The sequence below is a fragment of the Equus quagga genome, chromosome 1, assembly GCF_021613505.1.
Source record: "Equus quagga isolate Etosha38 chromosome 1, UCLA_HA_Equagga_1.0, whole genome shotgun sequence".
In the NCBI taxonomy this organism is placed as follows: Eukaryota; Metazoa; Chordata; class Mammalia; order Perissodactyla; family Equidae; genus Equus; species Equus quagga.
In genome coordinates, this window is record NC_060267.1 from 134,001,998 (window position 1) to 134,023,964 (window position 21,967).

Genomic DNA, 21,967 nt, shown 5'->3' on the forward strand with positions numbered 1-21,967 from the left:
GACTTTGAAAATAACTTTGCTATGCTGTGCCATGGTAACTAAATTGATTGGTGTACCCTGAGATGTGAGTCTCCTCCATTACTGGCCTATGAATTTCATCCTTCCAAGTTCTTAATTCCTTGTTACACCAGGGACAACGGAGAAAAAATGTGAAACCAGATCAGAGACATCAAATCAAGAACATCTTTGAGTGTAATTATATAACTCTACTACAGCATCACCTGTGTTTTCCAGATCAGTCACCAATCAAAGATAAAAACTTCTCAGGCAAAAGAAGGTAATGGAGGCAAAAGTGATGGTACAATTAGTGCCAACACTGAATGAAAAGAGAGATCTTAAACTAGTTGAGTGTTAAGAAAACAGTTCCAAGGAAGGATTAGCCCAGGCCAGATCCTTAAAAACTGCCTATCTCTGTGGCTTATAGTTTGTGGGACAACCCAAGTAGATTAAATGAAAGTTATTACTTTAAAACCTCCCATAAAAAGAAAACTAAGCTTTATGTTCTGGAAATAATAAAGTCCCACTTCACACAAAAATTTTCTTTATGAACAAGTTTCCTAGGAAGTGTTTTGTATAATAGAGTGAAAAACACAAATAAGAGAAAACCAAATATAAATCATAGCTAAAACAATAAAAGAACATACCTGGGTTTGAAATATAGGCACGAGTGGATGTTAAGAGGTTAAGAGAATCAAGTCCTGTACTTTGGACTACGACAATGAAAGAACATTATGAGCCTTTTAGAAGGTAGTTATGTTAAGTGGTCTTGGTAATAAGTAATAGACTTCTCCAGAATTCAGGCAAACAAAGCAGCCTAGTAGGTTAAGTTAAGCTTGTCCAGAGAAGTCATGGCCAAGTATTCTAAGTAATGCTTGACTTGACTCCCAAGTATTGTTCATGATTCTGTCTTTGCCTTATTTTTTTAATATCAAAGAATGTGAAAAAAATTAATGTGGATGTGTTCTCTTCATTCTGGGATTGCATTCTTCCCCACACCTCTACCTAAAAATCCACCTGCTGTCTTCCTTGTTGAAATGTTCCAAGTATTCTTAATATTTTTTTATCCTTTGGATTGAATAATCCTCTTTTTTCTCAACCATATTTGGTTTATACATGACCCTCCGATGTTGCTTGTTTTGTTTCTCTTCACATGTAATGTTTGTTTCTGCTTTCCCAGGAACACTCTTGACAGTGAGATGTTGGGTCTCAGGAGGCTATCCAGGTGTGCAGTCCTTTTTTATGCATAAACATATTTTTTAAAGTGTAACTTCTGTGGCATGATCAGTACTGATTAGGTGAAAAGTGAAGCCTTAAGCATGTGAAATAACAGTTTTTATTTGAGTGCCAGTTTATTTTATGAATAAAGAAAGCAGTACTGTTTAGAAGTATACTTAGTAAAATGAATTCAGAATTAGCCTAGGTATGTTCAGGAGCCTTAATTTGTTGCTAGCTTTGCCAGGGGCAGCAAGCTCCCTCACCAATCATTGCGGCTGTGCTTCTGTAGCAAAAAGGTAGAGGCTGAGACTATGGTGGCATTGCCAGTGTCTGGGGGCTGGCAGGTGTTTATTCCCTTTCAGGGATATAGGGATGGTAGAGGGATCAAAATCAACATTGACAATCCAAATGATGTCAATCTATGTTGGCACCTATGCATTGGGTTGGTGCTTCTCAAGCATGAATACATTTCCTCAGTCTCTGATCTTGTCCATGTTTTATTTCTTTAAAAGCACCCATTCTTTTGCATGTTACTTATGATTTTAAAAACAGCCTAGGAGTTGCCATGTTATAGTCCTAGTAATCATTATGTGGTGCTTTTATTTTCACTTTTGCCATCTGACATTCATGGAGTTTCAGTTGCTTGCAGAACACCAGAAGTTGTTCTTACAGGTCATAAAGAACAACATTTAGTCATCATTTCTATCTGTCAGGGACTTATTGGTCAGGAAAAGAGGCAGGTTGAAAACAAATCAAATTATGTGGGAGCAATGTAGTAAAATAATTGCATAAGGTACACAATTGCGTAGCTGCATAGAAATGTTGCGTGATTGCCCAAATAGCTTTAGGAAATAATGATTTGCCTGCCATGTTTTTTCTTGAAAGTTAGTTGTTCTAGAGTTAGCTCCATGTTGCTACCATATGTAGTCCACTCTACAAAATTACTGTGTTGTCATTATCTTCTTCCTAAATTTTCCTTAAGAAAAGTTTTCTTAGTTAGATGGTAAATTTAAGAAAAAGACCACAGATTGTATTTCTTTTTATATCATTCATAGTGTGTGGCACTGACTTTGGGTAGTAGTAGAAGTAGAAATGCAGGGCATCATGGAGTAGTGTTAGAAGCCCAAGCTCTAGAGCCTGACTGCCCAAGTTCAGATCCCAGTTGTTCTTATTAGCTCTGTGATCTGAGCCTCATCTCAATTTCCTCATCTGAAAAACGAGTTTATGACAATACCTACGTATGATTGCTGTGAGTGCCTGATTGGTTAATATGTTTAAGGCCCTTAAAACTGGGCCTGGATGCAGTGAGTGCTCAATAAATGTAGCTCTGATTATTTTCTGAAAGTTGTTCCTGTTGACATCAAGACTTGATAGATTTCATTTTGTTTTTAGTCAGATATTACTAGTCTGGGAAAACTCTTTAGAAAAGATAAATAGAAAGGTTCAGTTCCTTGAAGATTTGAAGATGAAATGTAGCAAACCTTGTAAAAGAAAGAACCTTTGGGTTTACTTAGCTTAACAGCAGGCCCCATAAGCTCTAGGGCCAGAGAGTTAAATGCTGGGAGCCCTTGAAGCTTATGAACAAGATTGACTTTGATTAGAGAGGCCCTTGGTAAGCTCTAACTCTTGGGAAAGGGAATAACGTGATAAAAGCAGCCTGGTGATTATCAGCTGATTCAAATCTCAGTTCTGGTTACTCACTTGATGGCCTTAGGTATTCAGCTGATCTCTGTAAGTCTCCATTTTTACATCCACAAAGTTGGGATAATAATTGCACCTGGTTCTCAGTTTGAGGATTAAATGAAAGTGCATATATAGTGCTTAGCCAAGGCATATGGTAGAAGTCTTAGCTATAACCATAAATAGGAATTTTGTGTGAATATATGCAAATAGGAATACATAAAATATAAATAATAGCCTCAGAAAAAATAATGGTAAGGACGTTTGAGAAAGTGGTCAGCCACACAGTATGAGGGTTAGGACTAACACTGTGGCATGAAAAATTGAAAGGAAAGATCAAATCTAGAAGGGCTGTGGAGATCCTCTAAAACTTGGTGATGAACTAAAAGAAGCAAAAAATTACAGTGATTCCAGTGTTTCAGGCTGGGTTGGGGGGTCAGGAGGATGGTGGTGGTGCCTGGAAAATCAGAGATTCAGAACAGAGCCTCTACTAGTTTATAATCTGTGCAGATTTAAAAAAGCACCAATTTCTCAAGACACTTGACTTTCATTTGCTGGAAAGTTTTGTAATATACTGATTTTGTTAGTGCAGGTGCCCTTTATGGCCCATTTCCTGTAAAATTCTAGAATTGTATATTTATTATAACAAAGTCCATGATCTGAATTGGCGTCCCTTTGAGGATGGCATCCTTAAGTCCACAATGATAAACAGCTCTGGTTTTGAACTCTCTTAAGATGTATTTTACTTTAGTACATTCAAAGGTGCTGATTGAAAGAAGAGTGAGTATACCAGTTACAAGGTCTGGGATTTAATTTTATGCACCTTTCCCCAAATGGGGAAGAATAAACAAACCATTTACAGTTAATGGTCTGAGAGAGGAAGAGAGGTAGGATGCATAGAGGGGTTCTAAGAAGAATCTGAAAAGCAAGGTGACATCAAAAATAGTAACCAGAAAGTATCAAATAGGGCAATGTGGTAGCTGCCTTTTTGTAATGTAGAGTTCATCTCATTTCAAAAAGTATTGAAAATACTTCCAAAATATTTCAAAAGTTATGGATGTAATAAGGTTCAGCATCCAGATTGGAAAAAGATAAAGCAGGGGCCAGCTAGTGGCGTGGAGGTTAAGTTTGCATACTCTGCTTTGGCAGCCTGAGATTCGCCTGTTCAGATCCTTGGCGCAGACCTACGCACCGTTCATCAAGCCATGCTGTGGCAGCCTCCCATATACGAAGTAGAGGAAGATTGGCACAGATGTTAGCTCAGGGACAATCCTCCTCACCAAAAAAAGAAAAGATAAAGCGAATATACCACATAGCCAAGCTAATATAGTTATTGTAAAAAAGTATGAAGTTTAGCTCCGAGTTTTTTCTGGCAGCCAAATTAAAAGTAATGGGCCAGTGGCTCTCACTCTCAAATGGATCTGGAAAAATGTAAAAAAATAAATAACAAAACTGGATTTGTTCAGACAAGATCATAAGTGACCCTGATAACAGAAGTTTTACTTGCCTTTGAGGATGGAAACCAGTTACATGTCACTCTCTTAATGAGTGAATTGTACAAGTGGAGAAAGGATACTATTAATAATGTAAGTCCTAAAACAGTAAATTTCAGTTATTAGAGCAGTTTCTTAAATACAGTTAGATTTGACATTTTGAGTATGTCCCATTTAAAGGTGCCTAGTGTCAGAGTTACTGGAGTTGGAAGAATCTACCACTCACCGTTTTTTTCCTTCAGTGACATTTTCCCTCAAATTCGGTTAAAAGCTTTCCCTCCTTAAAAATCTCGTAAAAATCTGCCCTAGACTCACTGTTGGATTAGACTATTTGTACTGTAGCTTCATACAGAAGACCCTAATGTTGATTGGGCATGGTGTGCTGGAACTAGGAAGGGAAAAGAGCTGATCTCCTCTTGGTCCAAAAAGGGCCTCGATTGAATTGTTCTGTTTGGTATTCCTGGAGTGAGGAGTGATTTCACTGAGTTGGTTATTGAAAAGATCTTTTTAACTTAGGGGTTCAAAATTGAATTCCTGCGTCTTCCTTTTGAAGTTCAACCCCAAACAAGTGAGACCTAAAGAAGCCATATCTGATTGTAGTAGTTTTAAGTATAGATTTCTGTGATACCAAACTCAGGTTCTGCAACTTTTCTTCAGAGGCTTCCTGAAGGTTAAAGTCATCTGTGTTCTAATCTCTGCCCAAACACGGAGCTCTATGGTATTAGAGCTTTGTCCCGAGTTCCCCTTCCATTATGCACCTGCTAAAGTCCTGGAGTGAGAGAACTCTTCTCACATCATTACTCCAGGAGGCTTCTATGGAGACATAGTTTCCGCTAGATGAAACTTCTCTAGATTGCCATCATCTAACAACCATTGACTGGAGATGCAGAAGGACTGAGAGGAGGAAATGGCAGGAATGATTCCAGGACCATCAAGGGAAATAAGCAGTCTAAGTGAAGACACAGGTGATGAGGATGATCCCAATCAGAGGAAACAGGTCCATTTTCTCTCCTAATTGGATCAATGTGTGGTTGCCTGAGCTCCATGATGTTTGGAACATGCGTTTCTGAGACATTTTTAAATCCTGACTTAAGGATAGATATTTCTTTTCTTATCTATTAGTTATTCTTTATTTGAGTTTCCTTTCTTTTTTTTTTTTTAAGCATATTTTCAACCTTGGAGAGAAAATAGCTAGCCTTTGGCTTCTTCGTTACCCAACAGTAGAGTGAATGATCAGAGGAATGGACTAGGAGACCCATTTGGCCACGTAGTTTCCTTCAGCAATGAACTTCCTTCCATTTATAGGATAGGAAACAGATAAAAAATATTTACCTTTAAGTATATACTGTGAGATCTTAGTAAGTGTTTACTTAGTAGAAATTAAGTGATAAGTCATTTCTTTTTATTATCTTCCTGACTGTTCACTTGGAGACTGCTGATTCGAGTCTGGCCAGAAGTTCTTTATAAGTGTCCTGAACAATAGGCCAGAAATCATATTGGAAGATCATCTCTTCTAATAATTCGCTGGACAGCTCACCTTGGGCAAGTCATTCAGCCTCTCTGAATCAGTTCCTCAACAATTAGTAGACTAGCCCGTATGTTCTCTTGGGCCCCTGTATAACTCAGGTTCTAATCTGTGATCCTGGGTATTTTGTGCCATACTGTTCACATCTGCTTCTTAGGATCACATCTCAGTGGGGGAATTTGGAGAACAAGATAGGGATTTACACTCAAGGATGAAAATTTACTCAAAAGCTCAGATAAACCACAGACCATTTATTCTTTAAGTTAGGTTGGGACTGTGGAACAATGCTGGTGGGGAGGGAGCAGGGACTGACCCTGACGGGATAAATACAAAAGAGACTTGTACCTACTATAGAGAGACTAGTCTGGCAGACAGCCTCCCATTGTTTTCTGGTAACCAGAAACAGATGTTTAGAGTGGTTTAGAGGGGTTGTCTTAAGAGATGGAGCACTTCTCTTTGTCACTGTTTGTTTTTTGGGTTTGGTTTTGTTTTTTTTAAATGAAGACTGTTAGTAACAGTAGAGAATCAGTAGTTTTATTCCACTTCTGCTCTATTCTTCTTAAAAATAAAAAATATATTTCAATTGATAGTAGAATTTCATTTTCTTTGGGTGTCAGACAAGATCTTTTTTCAAGCATTGCATTTCATAAATATTCTAAACAGGTTTGTCTGGTGTTCATTGGCTGTTCCTGCCAGTCACTATGTTTTAACTATTTTGGAAATTTTCCTAATATTTGCTTATAGCTTCCAGCATGTTTACTGTGTTTGTGGCATTCATAATTAATAAATTGAAATCATTATGAAGCACTTGCTCACAAGATTAATTTGTTTTATGTTCATCCTTGGATAAAGAAAACTGAACCTGTTCTCATTTTTCCCCCTTTTCTACCTCCCCATCAACAGTAAAAAGAACATAAGAAAGCAGCGAATGAAAATCTTATTCAATGTTGTTCTTGAAGCTCGTGAGCCAGGTTCAGGCAGAAGACTTTGTGATCTATTTATGGTTAAGCCATCCAAAAAGGACTATCCTGATTATTATAAAATCATCTTGGAGCCAATGGACTTGAAAATAATTGAGCATAACATCCGCAATGACAAATATGCAGGGGAAGAGGGAATGATAGAAGACATGAAGCTGATGTTCCGGAATGCCAGGCACTACAATGAGGAGGGCTCCCAGGTAAGGACATGTGGAAATCCTGGAGTAGGCACGTTTTCTTTTGGGTGCTCATAGAATAATGCCTTTTGAGAGACTGTGTCTAGAGGCCTAACTTAGGTTACTTTTTTCAGTGACTAGCTTAATACTTAGTCTTTTCTTAATTGTTTAAAAGGAGAGGCAATACATGGTGAAGGTTAAAAGTTCGTACTCTGTAATCTGACATCCTAGATTTGAATCCTACTTTGCCAATCCCTGTGTAAATAACTCATCTTTTCTGAGCCTCATTTTCCTCGTCTATAAATTGGGTATAATAATAGTACTTGCATCAGGGTTGTTGTAGGATTTAAAGGAGATAATGTACGCAGAGTGTGTAGCACAGTACCTGGTATTCATGTAAGCACTTGAGTGAAAGCCAATGGCACTAAAATCTTTCATCATCATTATTATTATTATCCTCAATAGCCATGCTTCTCCCTGGATAGTCCATAAAATGATTTGATTATATAAGAATCAGGATGTTTCCATAAATGTACCTCTAAATAATTGATTTTGTTTTGAGACATTTTGATTTTTAGTTCTTTATCAGTATAACTAAGACACAGTCTTCCTTCTTTAGTATTTTTCTTTCTTTCATTTTTTTTTTTGGAGGAAGATTAGCCCTGAGCTAAGTGCTGCCAATCTTCCTCTTTTCGCTGAGGAAGTCTGTCCTTGAGGTAACATCCATGCCCATCTTCCTCTATTTTATACGTGGGACGCCTACCACAGCATGGCTTTTGCCAAGCAGTGCTATGTCCACACCCGGGATCCAAACCAGCGAACCCTGGGCCGCTGAGAAGCGGAACGTGCGAACTTAACCGCTGTGCCACCAGGCCGGCCCCACTATTTTTCTATTTCATATCTTTTATCTACTTTATTTTTTTCACTGAGGTATGATTGACATATAACATTATATTAGTTTCAAGTGTACAACATAATGATTTGATATTTATATATGTTGCAAAATGACCAGCACAGTAAGCCTAGTTAACATCCATCACCATCCTATAGATTTTTTTTCTTGAGTTGAGAACTTTTAAGATTTACTTTCTTAGCAACTTTCAAATGTGCAATACAGTATTATTAACTATAGTCAACATGCTGTGCATTACATCCGTATTTTTTTTGGTGAGGGAGATTGTCCCTGAGCTAACATCTGTGCCAAGCTTCCTCTATTTTGTGTGTGGGACACTGCCACAGCATGGCTTGATGAGTGGTGTGCAGGTCCTCACCAGGGATCCAAACCGACGAAGCCCAGGCCACCGAAGCAGAGCATGTGAACTTAACCCCTACACCACCAGGCTGGCCCCCCATTATTTATTTTATAGCTGGAAGTTTGTACCTTCTGACCCCCTTCCCAATTTCTCTCATCCCCAACTCTCTGCCTCTAGCAACCACCAATCTGTTCTCCCTATCTACAAGCTTGGTTTTTTTGTTCTGTTTAGATTCCATGTATAAGTGAGATCATATGGTATTTGTGTTTCTCTCTCTGACTTATTTCACTTAGCATAGAGTCCTTGAGGTCCATTCATGTTGTCCCAAGTGGCAAGATTTCATTCTTTTTTATGGCTGAATAATATTCCTGCGTGTGTGTGTGTGTACATGTATGTGTACCAGATTTTCTTTATCCATTCATCCTTTGATGGACATTTAGGTTGTTTCCATATCTTGGCTTGTTAATAATGCTGCAGTGAACATGGATTGGCGTGCATATATCTTTTCAAGTTTCCTTTGTCTACTTTAACTCTCCCAGAAATAAAGTAACATTTTCACATCATTTATTTCCTTTCTTTTGCTATTATATTTGAATATAAAATAGACACTGAGGGTACTTGTGACCAAAGAAATGGTTTTATCATAGGAGTCTACACTGTCCTCAGTATCATTAGCTAATGTGTCACTTGTCTGCCACGGGTAGAGAAAAAAGCCATTCTTGAGAGAGGTGGCCAAAGAAGAGAGGTCACTTACTCCCTCAGCCCCTCTGCTCTGGTGGCAGTCAGGAAGGACAGCTCTGCAGGGGGTTTGGGAGGAAGCCATTTGGGGGTGAGGCCGTTAGGTGACTACCCTTGTTCTTGGCTACATGTTACCACCGTTGACTCAGTCTTCAGAGAGAGATCCTAAGCAGGGATTGTTGCTTTTCACAGATCACACCAGACTGTGATCACAGACTGATGTTAAATCCCATTTAACAATATTTGAGATATTGCTCTCCAACTATTGGATATTTTTAGTTTTTAATTTTCATTGAGCTAAGTCTGCTACCTTGAGGGTCCAGTTGAAGAGAGATTTATGAAGAAAGCAGCATGTGTAAATATGTTTCAGAATTCTTGTAAAAACTTGCAGTGATTCTACTATGCTTCTACTAAATGGTTCTATTAAAGTTCTCAAATGTTAGCATGTGTGTCTGCACATTAGAATCACCTGGAAAGCTTAAACAACAAACCGGTTGAGGCCTGTACCTACTCCACAGAGATGGGATTTTGTTGCTCTGTAGTGATCTCAAGCTAAATAGTTTTCAACTATCCTAACTTGTGTTTTTAAAACCTCTTTATGGATGTATATCATACTATAATCAAAAGTTTTATAGAAAATAATTTTAAATATGTTTATGGAATATAGGTGTACAATGATGCACATATCCTGGAGAAGTTACTCAAGGATAAAAGGAAAGAGCTGGGCCCACTGCCTGATGATGATGACATGGCTTCTCCCAAACTCAAGCTGAGTAAGTCAGCCTCACACTTTGTTACTCAGTTTAGTCTGCCAAGGATAGATTACTGGTTTACTAAAATAATATTTAATTAATTGGTGAATATATTTGAACTCACATTCCAGCATGGAGTTTCTTCCCTCCTCTCAAGCACTCTCTTCTGTATGTTAAGTAGTTAAACTGTGGAAAATATGTGGGGAATAGAATATAGCATCAAAAGTTTTGTTTCCTTTCTTGAATGCGGCAGACATTTTATAAATGTTAAATAATAAGATATTTTTTCTTTTCTTTTTTTTTTTGAGGAAGATTAGCCCTGATTAATTTGAGGACAATTAGCTCTTTTTGCTGAGGAAGACTGGCCCTGAGCTAACATCCATGCCCATCTTCCTCTCCTTTATACGTGGGACGCCTACCACAGCATGGCTTTTGCCAAGCAGTGCCGTGTCCGCACCCGGGATCCAAACTGGCAAACCCCGGGCTGCAGAGAAGCAGAACATGCGAACATAACCGCCGCGCCACCGGGCCAGCCTCTGATATTTTTTCTAAATATAATACCAAGAAGAGTGTAGTGGCAGGTTCTTAAAAATATTTTTGTTTGTTTGCTGATTACTAGAATTGAAAAGGAATCCCAGCAGCTCTTCCTAGACAGAACTTGAGAGGTTAGAGACACCCAGCCACTGTGCTGTAGATTAACTCAGCTGTCTTTTGAGTGTGGTCTGTGAGTGGTGGTTTTATTGAAAACTGTGAGGGAAGAGAAGACAGCAAAAGTAATTAATAACATTGTGCAAAACAAGAGGTTTCTGCTTTATTTAAAATATATAAATAAAATAAATACCAAGCAAATGATAGTAATGTTGTCAAATATTCTTTAGAACCATATTTGCTGAAAAGGGGGAAGAAAGAACCTGCTTTTTTATATGAAATGACTGTAAACTGAATTTTAGAGTAGCTGTGTGTATGATTTATTGCTAATTGATGATTCCTTCTTATTAAAGCATTTATTTTTCTTCTCATGAAATGGTAAAAGCATATAGAAGGTTTGCAGAAATGAAAATTTTTTATTCTACTTTTTAGGGAGACAGGGCCTTTTAAAACTAGAATTAATTTCTTGAGTTAAGAAACTAATGATAGATAGATAAATACTTTAACAGCAACTATCTGAATATATATAAATACACATATTTTTTAAAGTTCAAGGAAAGGAGATTTTAACGTGTAATGTTAATTTCCTTTTCATTTCTCTATTTTATATTATGAAAAATTTAAAACATGTACAAATATAAAGAATGGTACAGGGGCCAGCACTGTGGCCCAGTGGTTAAGTTGGCACGCTCTGCTGCAGCGGCCCAGGGTTTCACCACTTCGAATCCCGGGCGCAGACATGGCACCGCTCATCAGGCCATGCTGAGGCAGTATCCCACATGCCACAACTAGAAGGACCCACAACTAAAAATACACAACCATGTCCCGGGGGCTTTGGGAGAAAAAGGAAAAATAAAATCTTTAAAAAGAATGGTACAGTGAACCCCTGTATATACGTTACTTGGCATTTATTAAGATTGTGCCATACTTATTTCCTATATCCCTTTTTTCTCTTTTTTTTTGTTCTAAAGTATTTTAAAGCAAATCCAATCATTTCATTTCATTTCTACATAGTTTAGTGTGCATCCATAAAATATGCAGATATTTTCTTAAATAACCATGAAGTCATTATCACACCTAAAAAAATTAGCAATTTCTCGGTTTCATCTAATACCTGCCAAATTTTCAAATTTTACTTACTGTCTCACAAATGTATTTTTACAGTTGGTTTCTTCAAATCAGGATCTAATTAAGTTCTCTGCGTTACATTTAATTGTTAAGCCTTTAACTCATAATCTAGAGCAGTCCCCCTCCTTTTTTTATCCTAGTGCCGTTGACTCTTTAGAAACCAGATCACTTTCTTGGACAGTCCCAAGTTCTGGACTAGTCACTTCACTTCTTTGTGATGTCAGTTAACTTTTTCCTTTATTCTCCTTATTTCTTAGAAGTTAACTCGCTAAAGGCTTGATTAGATTCAGTTTCTGCTTGGCAAGGATGCTTCATAATAGGTTTTCTACATTTATGTTGCATCACATCCTGGGGCAATATCTGGTTGAGGTAGAATCCAAAAAAGGTCCACACATTGCATTTGATTGATATGTCTTTTAATCTGTAAATTCCCCTCTGTCTGTCTCTTTTTTTTTTCATCTTGTAGTTTATTTGTAGAAGAAATTGGGTTTGTGCTAGTGTCCCACAATCTGGGTTTTGCTAATTGCATCTCTTTGCTGTAGTTTAATATGTTCTTTTGTCCTTTGTAGTTCCTGTAAATTGGTGGTTCGAGCCAGAGGCTTGATCAGAGTTAGATTTAGATTTGATCCTTGACCCCTCCCTTTGGCACAAAAACTGACTTCAGAGGTGATATATGGTCTTTCATCAGGTGGCATGTAATATCTGGTAGTTTCTTTTCGTTAATAGCTATTGATGCTCACTACATTGATTCATTAAAGAGATGTAAAATAGTGATAGTTTAATTTATTATTCCTTGCTCATTTACTAGCTGGAATACTTCTATATAGAGAAACTTTGCCTCATCCAATATTTGGTTATTTGTGGTACAGTTTTTTGTGTTTGTTTGTCTTGTTTTATTTTTTGTTTTTTGAAAGGATAAAAGCTAGATATTTTTCCCCTTCATTTACCAGTTTTCAAAATAATGCATTGGTTTAATAATATCCTCCAACATTTACCCAATTGTTTGTTTGTTTTTATATATCATTAAGAACTACTAGATTTAAACATATTACTGAGTTTTAACCCATTGCAGTTATTGTCCTTATTGATGCTTATCTTGTCCCAGGCCAGCTGCTATCTTCTTTTGACATGTCCATGATAAGAAGTCATTGATAGATTCTTTACTGTCTAGTGTTCGAGATATACCAGACTCATCTTGTGCAGACTGGGAATCAGCCATTTGCCAAGAAGCTACTGACATTAGTATTTGAAATCAGTATTACAAAACTATATAGGGGTATACTGCTGCTGGATTGGTTGTCGTTTCCAGGATTTTCAGTGGACAGAGCTAGGAAATTGTGTATTTTATATTTAAAGATAAAATACATAATAAGTTCGTACTCATACCCTGAGTTGAGATTCAAGGCTACAAATTTTTTATTTAATGTCCTGTTTTAACATCTGTATCTCTTTTTCTATTATGATGAAAATCTCGGTTCTCAAGGATACCACAGGTAATGGAATTAGAATGTCACATCTACTCATTTACTTTATTCCACCTAATTCACAACTATCTCAACATAACAGTCCTTGCTCTGCCACCAAAAATATGATTACTGAAAACACTTGAAGTTTTTTCCAGTTTTTTCTTTGTCAACAGGATATATATATTTCATTAGAGACGTGGTGACTTCCATATTTAACAAATCACTTGGAATAGTCCTTTTCTTGTGATTATGCTACCAACTGTATACAAATTTAGGTTCATTTATTTTATCCATTTAACATTAAATCTCTTTCTATAGGCAGGAAGAGTGGCATTTCTCCTAAAAAATCAAAATACATGACTCCAATGCAGCAGAAACTGAATGAAGTCTATGAAGCTGTAAAGAACTATACTGATAAGAGGGGTCGCCGCCTCAGTGCCATATTTCTGAGGCTTCCTTCCAGATCTGAGCTGCCTGACTACTATCTGACTATTAAAAAACCCATGGACATGGAAAAAATTCGAAGTCACATGATGGCAAACAAATACCAAGATATAGACTCCATGGTTGAGGACTTCGTCATGATGTTTAACAATGCCTGTACATACAATGAGCCTGAGTCTTTGATCTACAAAGATGCCCTTGTCCTACACAAAGTCTTGCTTGAAACTCGGAGAGACCTAGAGGGAGATGAGGACTCTCATGTCCCAAATGTGACCTTGCTGATTCAAGAGCTTATCCACAATCTTTTTGTGTCAGTCATGAGTCATCAGGATGATGAGGGAAGATGCTACAGTGATTCCTTAGCAGAAATTCCTGCTGTGGATCCCAGCTTTCCAAACAAGCCTCCTCTTACTTTTGACATAATTAGAAAGAATGTTGAAAATAATCGCTACCGGCGGCTCGATTTATTCCAAGAGCATATGTTTGACGTATTGGAAAGGGCAAGAAGGATGAATCGGTATGTTTTCAAAGCCATTTCTTTTTGAGAAAGTATGATATTTAAGGCAAAACGGAAGAAAAAATTCTACTTTGATGTACTATTTTAGTTGAGGTATGTGATTACAGTTGAGGGGATGCTGTTTTGAATTCTGATTAGCCAAGACTTCTAGAGAGCAAGTATATTCTTTGAAGGAGAGAAGGCATACTACTAAATCACCTATAGGGACAATGAGAAGAAGGAGTAAGACAAAATTAAAGATCTGTTCAAAAGCATAAGCTCTTAAAATATAGCCTTTCACAGAACATGTTCTTTTAAAGGATAAAATGCTTATAATTAGAAGTAGTAACATGATTTTATTTTAGAGTTTGAGTTCAATCCAAGCATGCTTTAAATAAATTAAAATAGCTCTAAGGTATTGATCTCTAAGGTTAAAATGATTTAAATTTGATCACCATTTCAAGTACCTAAAAGAGCTTCTTTTGTTTTAATCTCAGATTTCTTGCTTTAAGTGACTTCTACAGACATTAAATGTTCTTTTTTTTTTTTTTTTAAGATTTTATTTTTCCTTTTTCTCCCAAAGCTCCCCGGTACATAGTTGTGTATTTTTAGCTTTGGGTCTTTCTAGTTGTGGCGTATGGGATGCCGCCTCAGCATGGTTTGAGGAGTGGTGCCATGTCCACGGCCAGGATTTGAACTGGTGAAACCCTGGGCCGCTGAAGCAGAGTGCGCGAATGTAACCACTTGGCCATGGGGCCAGCCCCTTGTTTGTTTAGTTTTTTTTTTAAAGATTTTATTTTTCCTAAATGTTCTAAAAGAAGCAGTCAAATTTAAATTTCCATCAAACTTAAATTCCTTTCTAATTTTGCTCTGTGGTATATCTTTGCCACACAATGATAGTATACTTAATTGATAAAACATTTTCAATTCAGCAATAACAGTGTGTCTTCTCTGTGCTCTTGGAATCACTTGGGGCAATATAAAAAGTTAAAGATACAAACTCTGTCTTCCTGGAGCTTACGGTATCATGCTGAGAGCCAGACCTTTAGGCAGTGGGTGTGAGGTAGTTCCCACTGGGGAATCTGTGAAGCCTGCATTTGCTATGGATCTTGAGAGGAGAATTAATAGTACTTTTGCTGTACCTATTAAGCACCTGCTCTTTGTAAAGCACCATGCTAAGCACTTTATATAGGTAATCTGTAACCCTTATAATAGCCATTCTAGGTAGGTGATAATCTTCCCTGTTTGTGTAAGAAGAATTGCACAGACAGAGGCAAGTTGCCCAAAGTCACACAACTAGTAAGTTGGCTGGCTCATCTTGTTCCGCACTGTAGAGGGCTGCTGCTGAGCCAGTCACCAAGACACCATTCATGGAGAACAGCCATGAATGATAAGCCTTGGGTTCTGTGCTCTAAGAGCTTGAAGTCTGATGGTTGGCACAGGACCTATGCTTAGGGAAAAATAATTCCAGGCATGAGACAACATATAACAACTTAATATTTAGTAAAGATGGTGGAGTAAGGAACTCTGCACTGGAGTTCTAAAAAGGCAAGAAGCATCAGAAGAATGGGAAAATGGGTGGGATTCAGATAGGCCAAGCAGCATAAGTAAAAGGCATAGGGTTAGGAAATGTATATGGTGTGTTCAGGAGACAGGTGGCGTTTGGGTCAGATTGGAGAGGCCCTTGAGTGACATATTTAGGAAATAGTCCTTATTCTTCAACAGTAGAGAGAGAGAGAAAGAGAAAGATGGGGGGACATCTTGCAGTCAAAATCTGCATTTATTCATTTATTATTTTCATTTATTCAACAAATATTTATTGAGTGTCTCTGCCAGTTATGAATATGTTCTGGTTGCATGGGATACACCAGTGGACAAAACAGACAAAGCCTGCTTTCATGGAGCTTAGACTTCCGTTCTTGTTCTCAGTTTACTTAAATAGTTGTGATGTCTAAAGTCACTCCTCTCCCCGCCGCCCATCATATCTTGGGGTTAGTTCTGTGAATCTTCCAAAGTTCATTTCTCTCTTAGATTGTTAGCAACTTCGTTTCTGACAGCTTCGCTGAAGTTTGATACTCTAGTGGTGGGTGTCAGCAGGAGGCCAGCTGGGCTTGCTACATTGCCACAGTCCCTTGACCAGAATGTCTTCATAACTGCTGCTTAGACTTTGTCTGTGGTTATCTTATGAATAATTTTTCAGGCTTGGTATTCTTAGTAGAATTATATGTAAGCCTCCCTCAGACCATAGTGGATTAGAGGTAGTAATAAAATTTCTTTCAGTCTAAATTCTGAAGTTTATTTTGTCTAGTCCTCTGATTTTATAAATGAGGAGAATCTTTAAAAAGTTTTCAGGGGCCGGCCCTGTGGCTGAGTGGTTAAGTTCACGTGCTCTGCTGCGGCGGCCCAGGGTTTCGCCAGTTCAGATCCTGGGTGCGGACATGTCACCGCTTGTCAGGCCACGTTGAGGCGGCATCCCACATGGCACAACTAGAAGGACCTGCAGCTAACCTACTACAACTGTGTACTGGGGGGCGGGGTGGGGGTGGTTTTGGGAGATAAAGCAGAAAAAAAAAAGAGATTGGCAACAGTTGTTAGCTCAGGTGGCAATCTTTAAAAAAAATTTTTAAATTTTTTTTTAAAAAGTTTTGAATATGACACAGATCTTTTTTTTCTATTTTTTACCATGTTGCCTCTGGCTGGTTCCCCAGAATTATGTAGTTATTTCTGGGAGACTAAAATGAACACTTACTCTGAGACCTGTAACCATTAGAGGATGCCCTGATGACCTTGCAGATTAGGTTTACATATTCACTGAGTCCTACTAGCCTAGAGGAACAAGATATAGATCCAAAGAGAAGAAAGTGGACAATGCCTAAATCTTTTGTTGCAATTTTATATAATGTGTTGTTCCTTCAATTAAGAGAAAGTAAAAATTAATCCAAAGATGAGATGCAAGTAAGTGTTACACATGGTATGGAGCCTTAATATAGTCCTTGATTCTGGAAGCCCCCTTGGGATGCCACAATCAACTGGTGCATGTGCCATGTTTCTCCCCAGGAAACTGTATGAGGCCTTTCCTTTTACATGGGCTGTACACAGAGTGAGCATTAAAGAAAAGGAAACTGTGGGGCCAGCTTGGTGGACCAGTGGTTAAGTTCACCTGCTCTGCTTTGGCGGCCCAGGGTTTTGCCAGTTCAGATCCTGGGCGGACATGGCACTGCTTTTGAAGCCATGCTGAGGCGGCATTCCGCATAGCACAACCAGAGTCACTCACAACTAGAAGATACAACTAGGTACTGGAGGGGTTTGGGGAGAAGAAGAAGAAGGGAAGAAAAAAAAAACATTGGCAACAGATGTTAGCTCAGGTGCCAGTCTTTAAAAAAAAAAGGAAACTGGTGGGCATGATGCTCACCAAGGTAAGGTGATGCTTCAGATTCTGTTCTAACAAATTTTGAAGAGATACCCTTAGAACTGTACAAAAGTACCCTTGCATCAATTCACATGTTAAAGAAGCATTTAATAGAGTTTAACATATAATTAAAGTGTTGGGAAAAAACAGCTTGTGTGCCAGTGTATACTCTTGATGCCGTTACAGGACAGATTCTGAAATATATGAAGATGCAGTAGAACTTCAGCAGTTTTTTATTAAAATTCGTGATGAACTCTGCAAAAATGGAGAGATCCTACTTTCACCGGCACTCAGCTATACCACAAAACATTTGCATAATGATGTGGAGAAAGAGAAAAAGGAAAAATTACCAAAAGAAATAGAAGAAGATAAACTAAAGCGAGAAGAAGAAAAAAGAGGTTGGTTTCTTTTCATTTTATTAAATATGAAGACATTGTATTCTCTTCTAGTTGGTCTCATAATTAGCTGTGGGGAAGAGTCTTGTTTGTGTAAATGGGACTCAGGGTGTTGATTCTTTCAAAATAGATATGGTGAGATGGAAATGTTTTTATCATTATCAATTTAATCATCAGACTGGAAAAGATAGGAAGTTACGTGTGACACAGCTGTTATCCTAGTATTTTGGGAACAGAGTTAATTAATTCACAAGTGTGGAAGCTTAATACCTCTTAATACTATTGGTAGATAAAAACCTCAGGGGCCCAGCCTGGGCTGAAAGCATTCTCAGCAGTGAGTGCATAAAGGTTCTGCCCCATCATTCAGTAGCATGGCTTTCTTTGTACAGACTCTGGGTCAGATAAGTAGATATTTTGGTTGAACCACATAACTAGGAGGAAATTTTTATTGTATCAACCTAAAAGTGTTACTTTGAGTCACTTGCCAGAGTTCAGAAATATTTTGACAGTGGTAACTTTTATTAGAAATTTGATCATTTCTGATGAAGTTCAAATTCACATAGATACCTAGAATACATGACTTTCCTGGAGTTATATTAGTTGTTAGCATCAGTCAGCTCCTTAGGGTTTTTTTCCTTAGGCAGGAAAACAAAATAAGTTGATTTGAAGCAAATTCTCATAAGCAGTGGCATATGCAAAAAAAGAAGACATAGGAACCTGTTTGGTGAGAATACTAATTTTATCAGCATAGGGCTAGCTGCAAAAACCAGCAGCTTTATTGCCAGAGGGATGTACTCATTCAGGATGGTGAGTGTTGTGAGGGGAGGGTGAGGAAGGGGGTCCCTGTCTTTGCCAGCTAAAAGTGGTTGATGCAGAAATAAACGAGTAAACCTGCAGCTTTGCTAGCCTGACCTGACAGTTGGGGTTGAGGACTATCCTGGAAATTAGCCATAGAAGGGCTGAGATAAGCTCTCCACACATTCTCGGCTGACTGGAAAACTACGAATGTACAAGGGAGATGCAAGAACATGGTGAAAAGCAAAATGCAAGGGATATTTGAAAGTTGATTACAACTTTGAATGCATCCCCCAAGCCACATATGGATCAATCAGCAGAGGGTGAATCCTTCCTTACATGTTTGAGATGCTTGAGTACAATCTTCACCTAAATCCTTGACTGACCCTTAGCTCTGCAGACTTAGGAGCAACCCCTCATGTCGTGTGTCCTAGTATACTTGTAATGGGAGTCTCAGAGAAGAGAAAGAAAGGGGGAGAAAAATATTTGAAGACATAATGGCTGAAGACTTTCAAATTTGATGAAAAACATTAACCTACAGCTTCAAGAACACCAAATAAGAAAACACAAAGAGAACCAAATCTAAATACATCATAATCAAACTACTAAAAGAGAAAATCTTGAAAGCAGCAAAACTACTCGTCATGTCCAAGAAAACAGTCATATGATAATGGCTTATAAGAAATAATGGAGGCCAGAAAGCAGTGGAATGATATTCAGAGTGCTGAAAGGAAAAAAACTGAACGAAGAGTTGTGTATCCAGTGAAACTGTCCTTCAAAAATGAAACTGAAATAAGACATTCCCAGATAAAAAACAACTGAGAGAATTCACTGCTGGCAGGTCTTCTCTATAAGAAATACTAAAGGAAGAGTTTCGGGCCAAAACAAAATGACAACAGATGGTAACTTGGATCCACAAGAAGGACTGAAGAGTACTGGAAATGGTAAATATGTGGGTAAATATAAAAGACTGTATTTATTTCACTTTTCTTAATTTCTTTAAGAAACATTAGGTTGTTTAAAGGAATAATTACAACACTATTATTAGGTTTATAACTTATAGAAGTAATATATGTGACAGTAATAGCACAAAGGAATGGAGCTATATTGGAACAAAGTTGCAGTATTTAGTGAAATTAAGTCAGTATTAACCTAAAGTAGATGGTGATAAATTAAAGATGTGTATTGTAATGCCTCTGAAAACAAATAGCAAAAAACATCAACACAGAAATTAAAATGATACCCCAAAAATATTTGCTTAACACAAAAGAGGGTAATTAAAGGAGGAAAAGAGAAAAAAGAGACATAAGACATAAAAAATAAATAGCAAAATGGCAGATATCAATTCAGTCATATCAGTAGTTACATATTGTAGATAGACTAAATGCTTCAATCAAAATGAAAAGATTATCAGACTGAATTTAAAAAATAAGATCCAACTATATGCTGTCTATAAGAGACTCATTTTAGATTCAAAGACACAAATAGATTGAAAGGAAAAAGAGGGGAAAAGATATACCATTGCAAATAGTAACCGTAGTGAGTTGGAGTGGCTGTATTAATATCAAATAGACTTTAAGAGAAGAAATATTACTAGAGACAAAGAGAGACATTTCAAATGTTAAGAGGGTCAAGACATTGTGAACATATAATGCTTATAATGTATATACCTCTAACAATAGAACCTCAAGATACATGAAGCAAAAAGTGACAGAATTGAAACAAGAAATCATGCAACACTATAGTCTCAATACTCCTTTCTCAGCAATTGAAAGACCAACTAGATGCAAAATCAACAAAAATATAGAAGACTTGAATAGCACTGCTATGGACTGACGTTTGTGTCCCCCCAAAATTCATATTTTGGAGCCTAATCTCCAATGTGATGGTATTTGGAGGTGAGACCTTTAGAAGGTGATAAAATTTGGATGCTGTCTTGGAGGTGGAGCTACCACAATGAGCTTGGTGCCATTATAAGGGGATGAAGAGCCAGAAGATAGCTGTCTATGAACCAGAGAGTATGCTCTCACCAGACACAGTTCTGCTGGCACCTTGATCTTGGACTTCCCAGCCTCCAGAACTGTGAGAAATGAAAGTTTGTTGTTTAAGCCACCCAGTCTATGGTGGGTTTTCTTATAGCAGCCTGAACTGAATAAGACAAGGACTGTCAACCACCTTTACCTGATACGTGTAAAAACGCTACACCCAGTGACTGCAGAGTTCATGTTCTTGTTGAGCATGCATGGAACATTATCTAGGATGGACCATATGGTAGGTCATAAAACAAGTTTCAGAAAATTTAAAAGAACTGAAATCATACCAAGTATGTTCTCTGAGTACAGTGGGATTAGATTAGAAATCAGCAACAGAAAGAAATCTGGAAAATCCCCAAGTATTTGGAAATTAGGCAGTATACTTCTAAATAACCCATGGACCAAAGAAGACATCACAAGGGCAATTAACAAATCTCAAACTGAATGAAATGAAAACACACATGTTAAAATTTATAGGATATAGCTAAAGTGGTCCTTAGAAGGAAATTTATACTTTTAAACACATATTTAGAAAGGAATACAGATCTAAAATAAATCTATGCTTCTACCTCAAGAAGTTAGAAAAAGAGGAGCAAATCAAACCCGAAGTAAGTAGAAGAAATAGTAAAAATCAGAATGGAAATCAGTGAAAGAGGAAACAGAAAATGCCAGTGCTATACCGAGTATGACATTGGGACCACCCATGTTGTTTCTACTGACAAAATTTTGTATACTTGAAATTTTTTTTTTAAGTTGAAACTTTTCCTGGCAATGCAAAATTAGTGACAGCTGTTCCTTGAATTACTCTAAAGTGGTTCTCAAAGTATAGCCTCTAGGCAAGCAGCAGCAGCAGCATCTGAGAACTTGTTAAAAATGCAAATTCTCTGGTCCCACTCCAGATCTACCAAGCCAGAGACTCTGGAGGTGGGAGCCAGCAGTCTGTGTTTTAACAAGTCCTGTAGGTAGTTTTGATGCACACTTACGTCTGGGAATCTCTGGTCTAAGGCCTTGAATTTAATGAGTGGAAGAGCAGGAACTTAATGGCACCTGCCTTTCTCCTTGGTGGATTAGCAATGATGTGTGAACCCATTACCTGTTGCGGTGATGGATTCTAGAGAAAAAGCAGTACTGATATTTTAAAGACTGTTGGTCACTGCCCTTGATTGATCCTTAGCTACCAGAAAATATTTCCAATGACTTAATTTATGAAGAAGACCTATGGTAGAAAAGCAGAGCCACATAAAGAAAAAGACAGTAGGAGATTTTCATTCCTATCTCATCACTGTGCTTATCTCATGAGCTTAGGGCCCTTTGCTGACTCGAGGAAAGGGAGCCCTGCTA

General features: G+C 37.7%; 1 protein-coding gene across 26 annotated transcripts in view; it reads left to right on the forward strand.

Annotated features, from left to right (window-relative positions):
• PBRM1 (polybromo 1) overlaps nucleotides 1-21,967 on the forward strand; it is a 121,590-nt gene that overhangs the window by 53,150 nt on the left and 46,473 nt on the right. For 14 of the 26 annotated variants that reach the window (XM_046658162.1, XM_046658257.1, XM_046658263.1 and 11 more), the window contains 5 exons: nucleotides 1,178-1,222; nucleotides 6,817-7,093; nucleotides 9,728-9,833; nucleotides 13,373-14,015; nucleotides 17,590-17,801. In XM_046658162.1, coding sequence (XP_046514118.1) covers nucleotides 1,178-1,222; nucleotides 6,817-7,093; nucleotides 9,728-9,833; nucleotides 13,373-14,015; nucleotides 17,590-17,801 — 1,283 coding nt within the window. The remainder of the gene's footprint in view (nucleotides 1-1,177; nucleotides 1,223-6,816; nucleotides 7,094-9,727; nucleotides 9,834-13,372; nucleotides 14,016-17,589; nucleotides 17,802-21,967) is intronic. The other 12 variants (XM_046658208.1, XM_046658273.1, XM_046658293.1 and 9 more) reach the window with 1 other exon arrangement.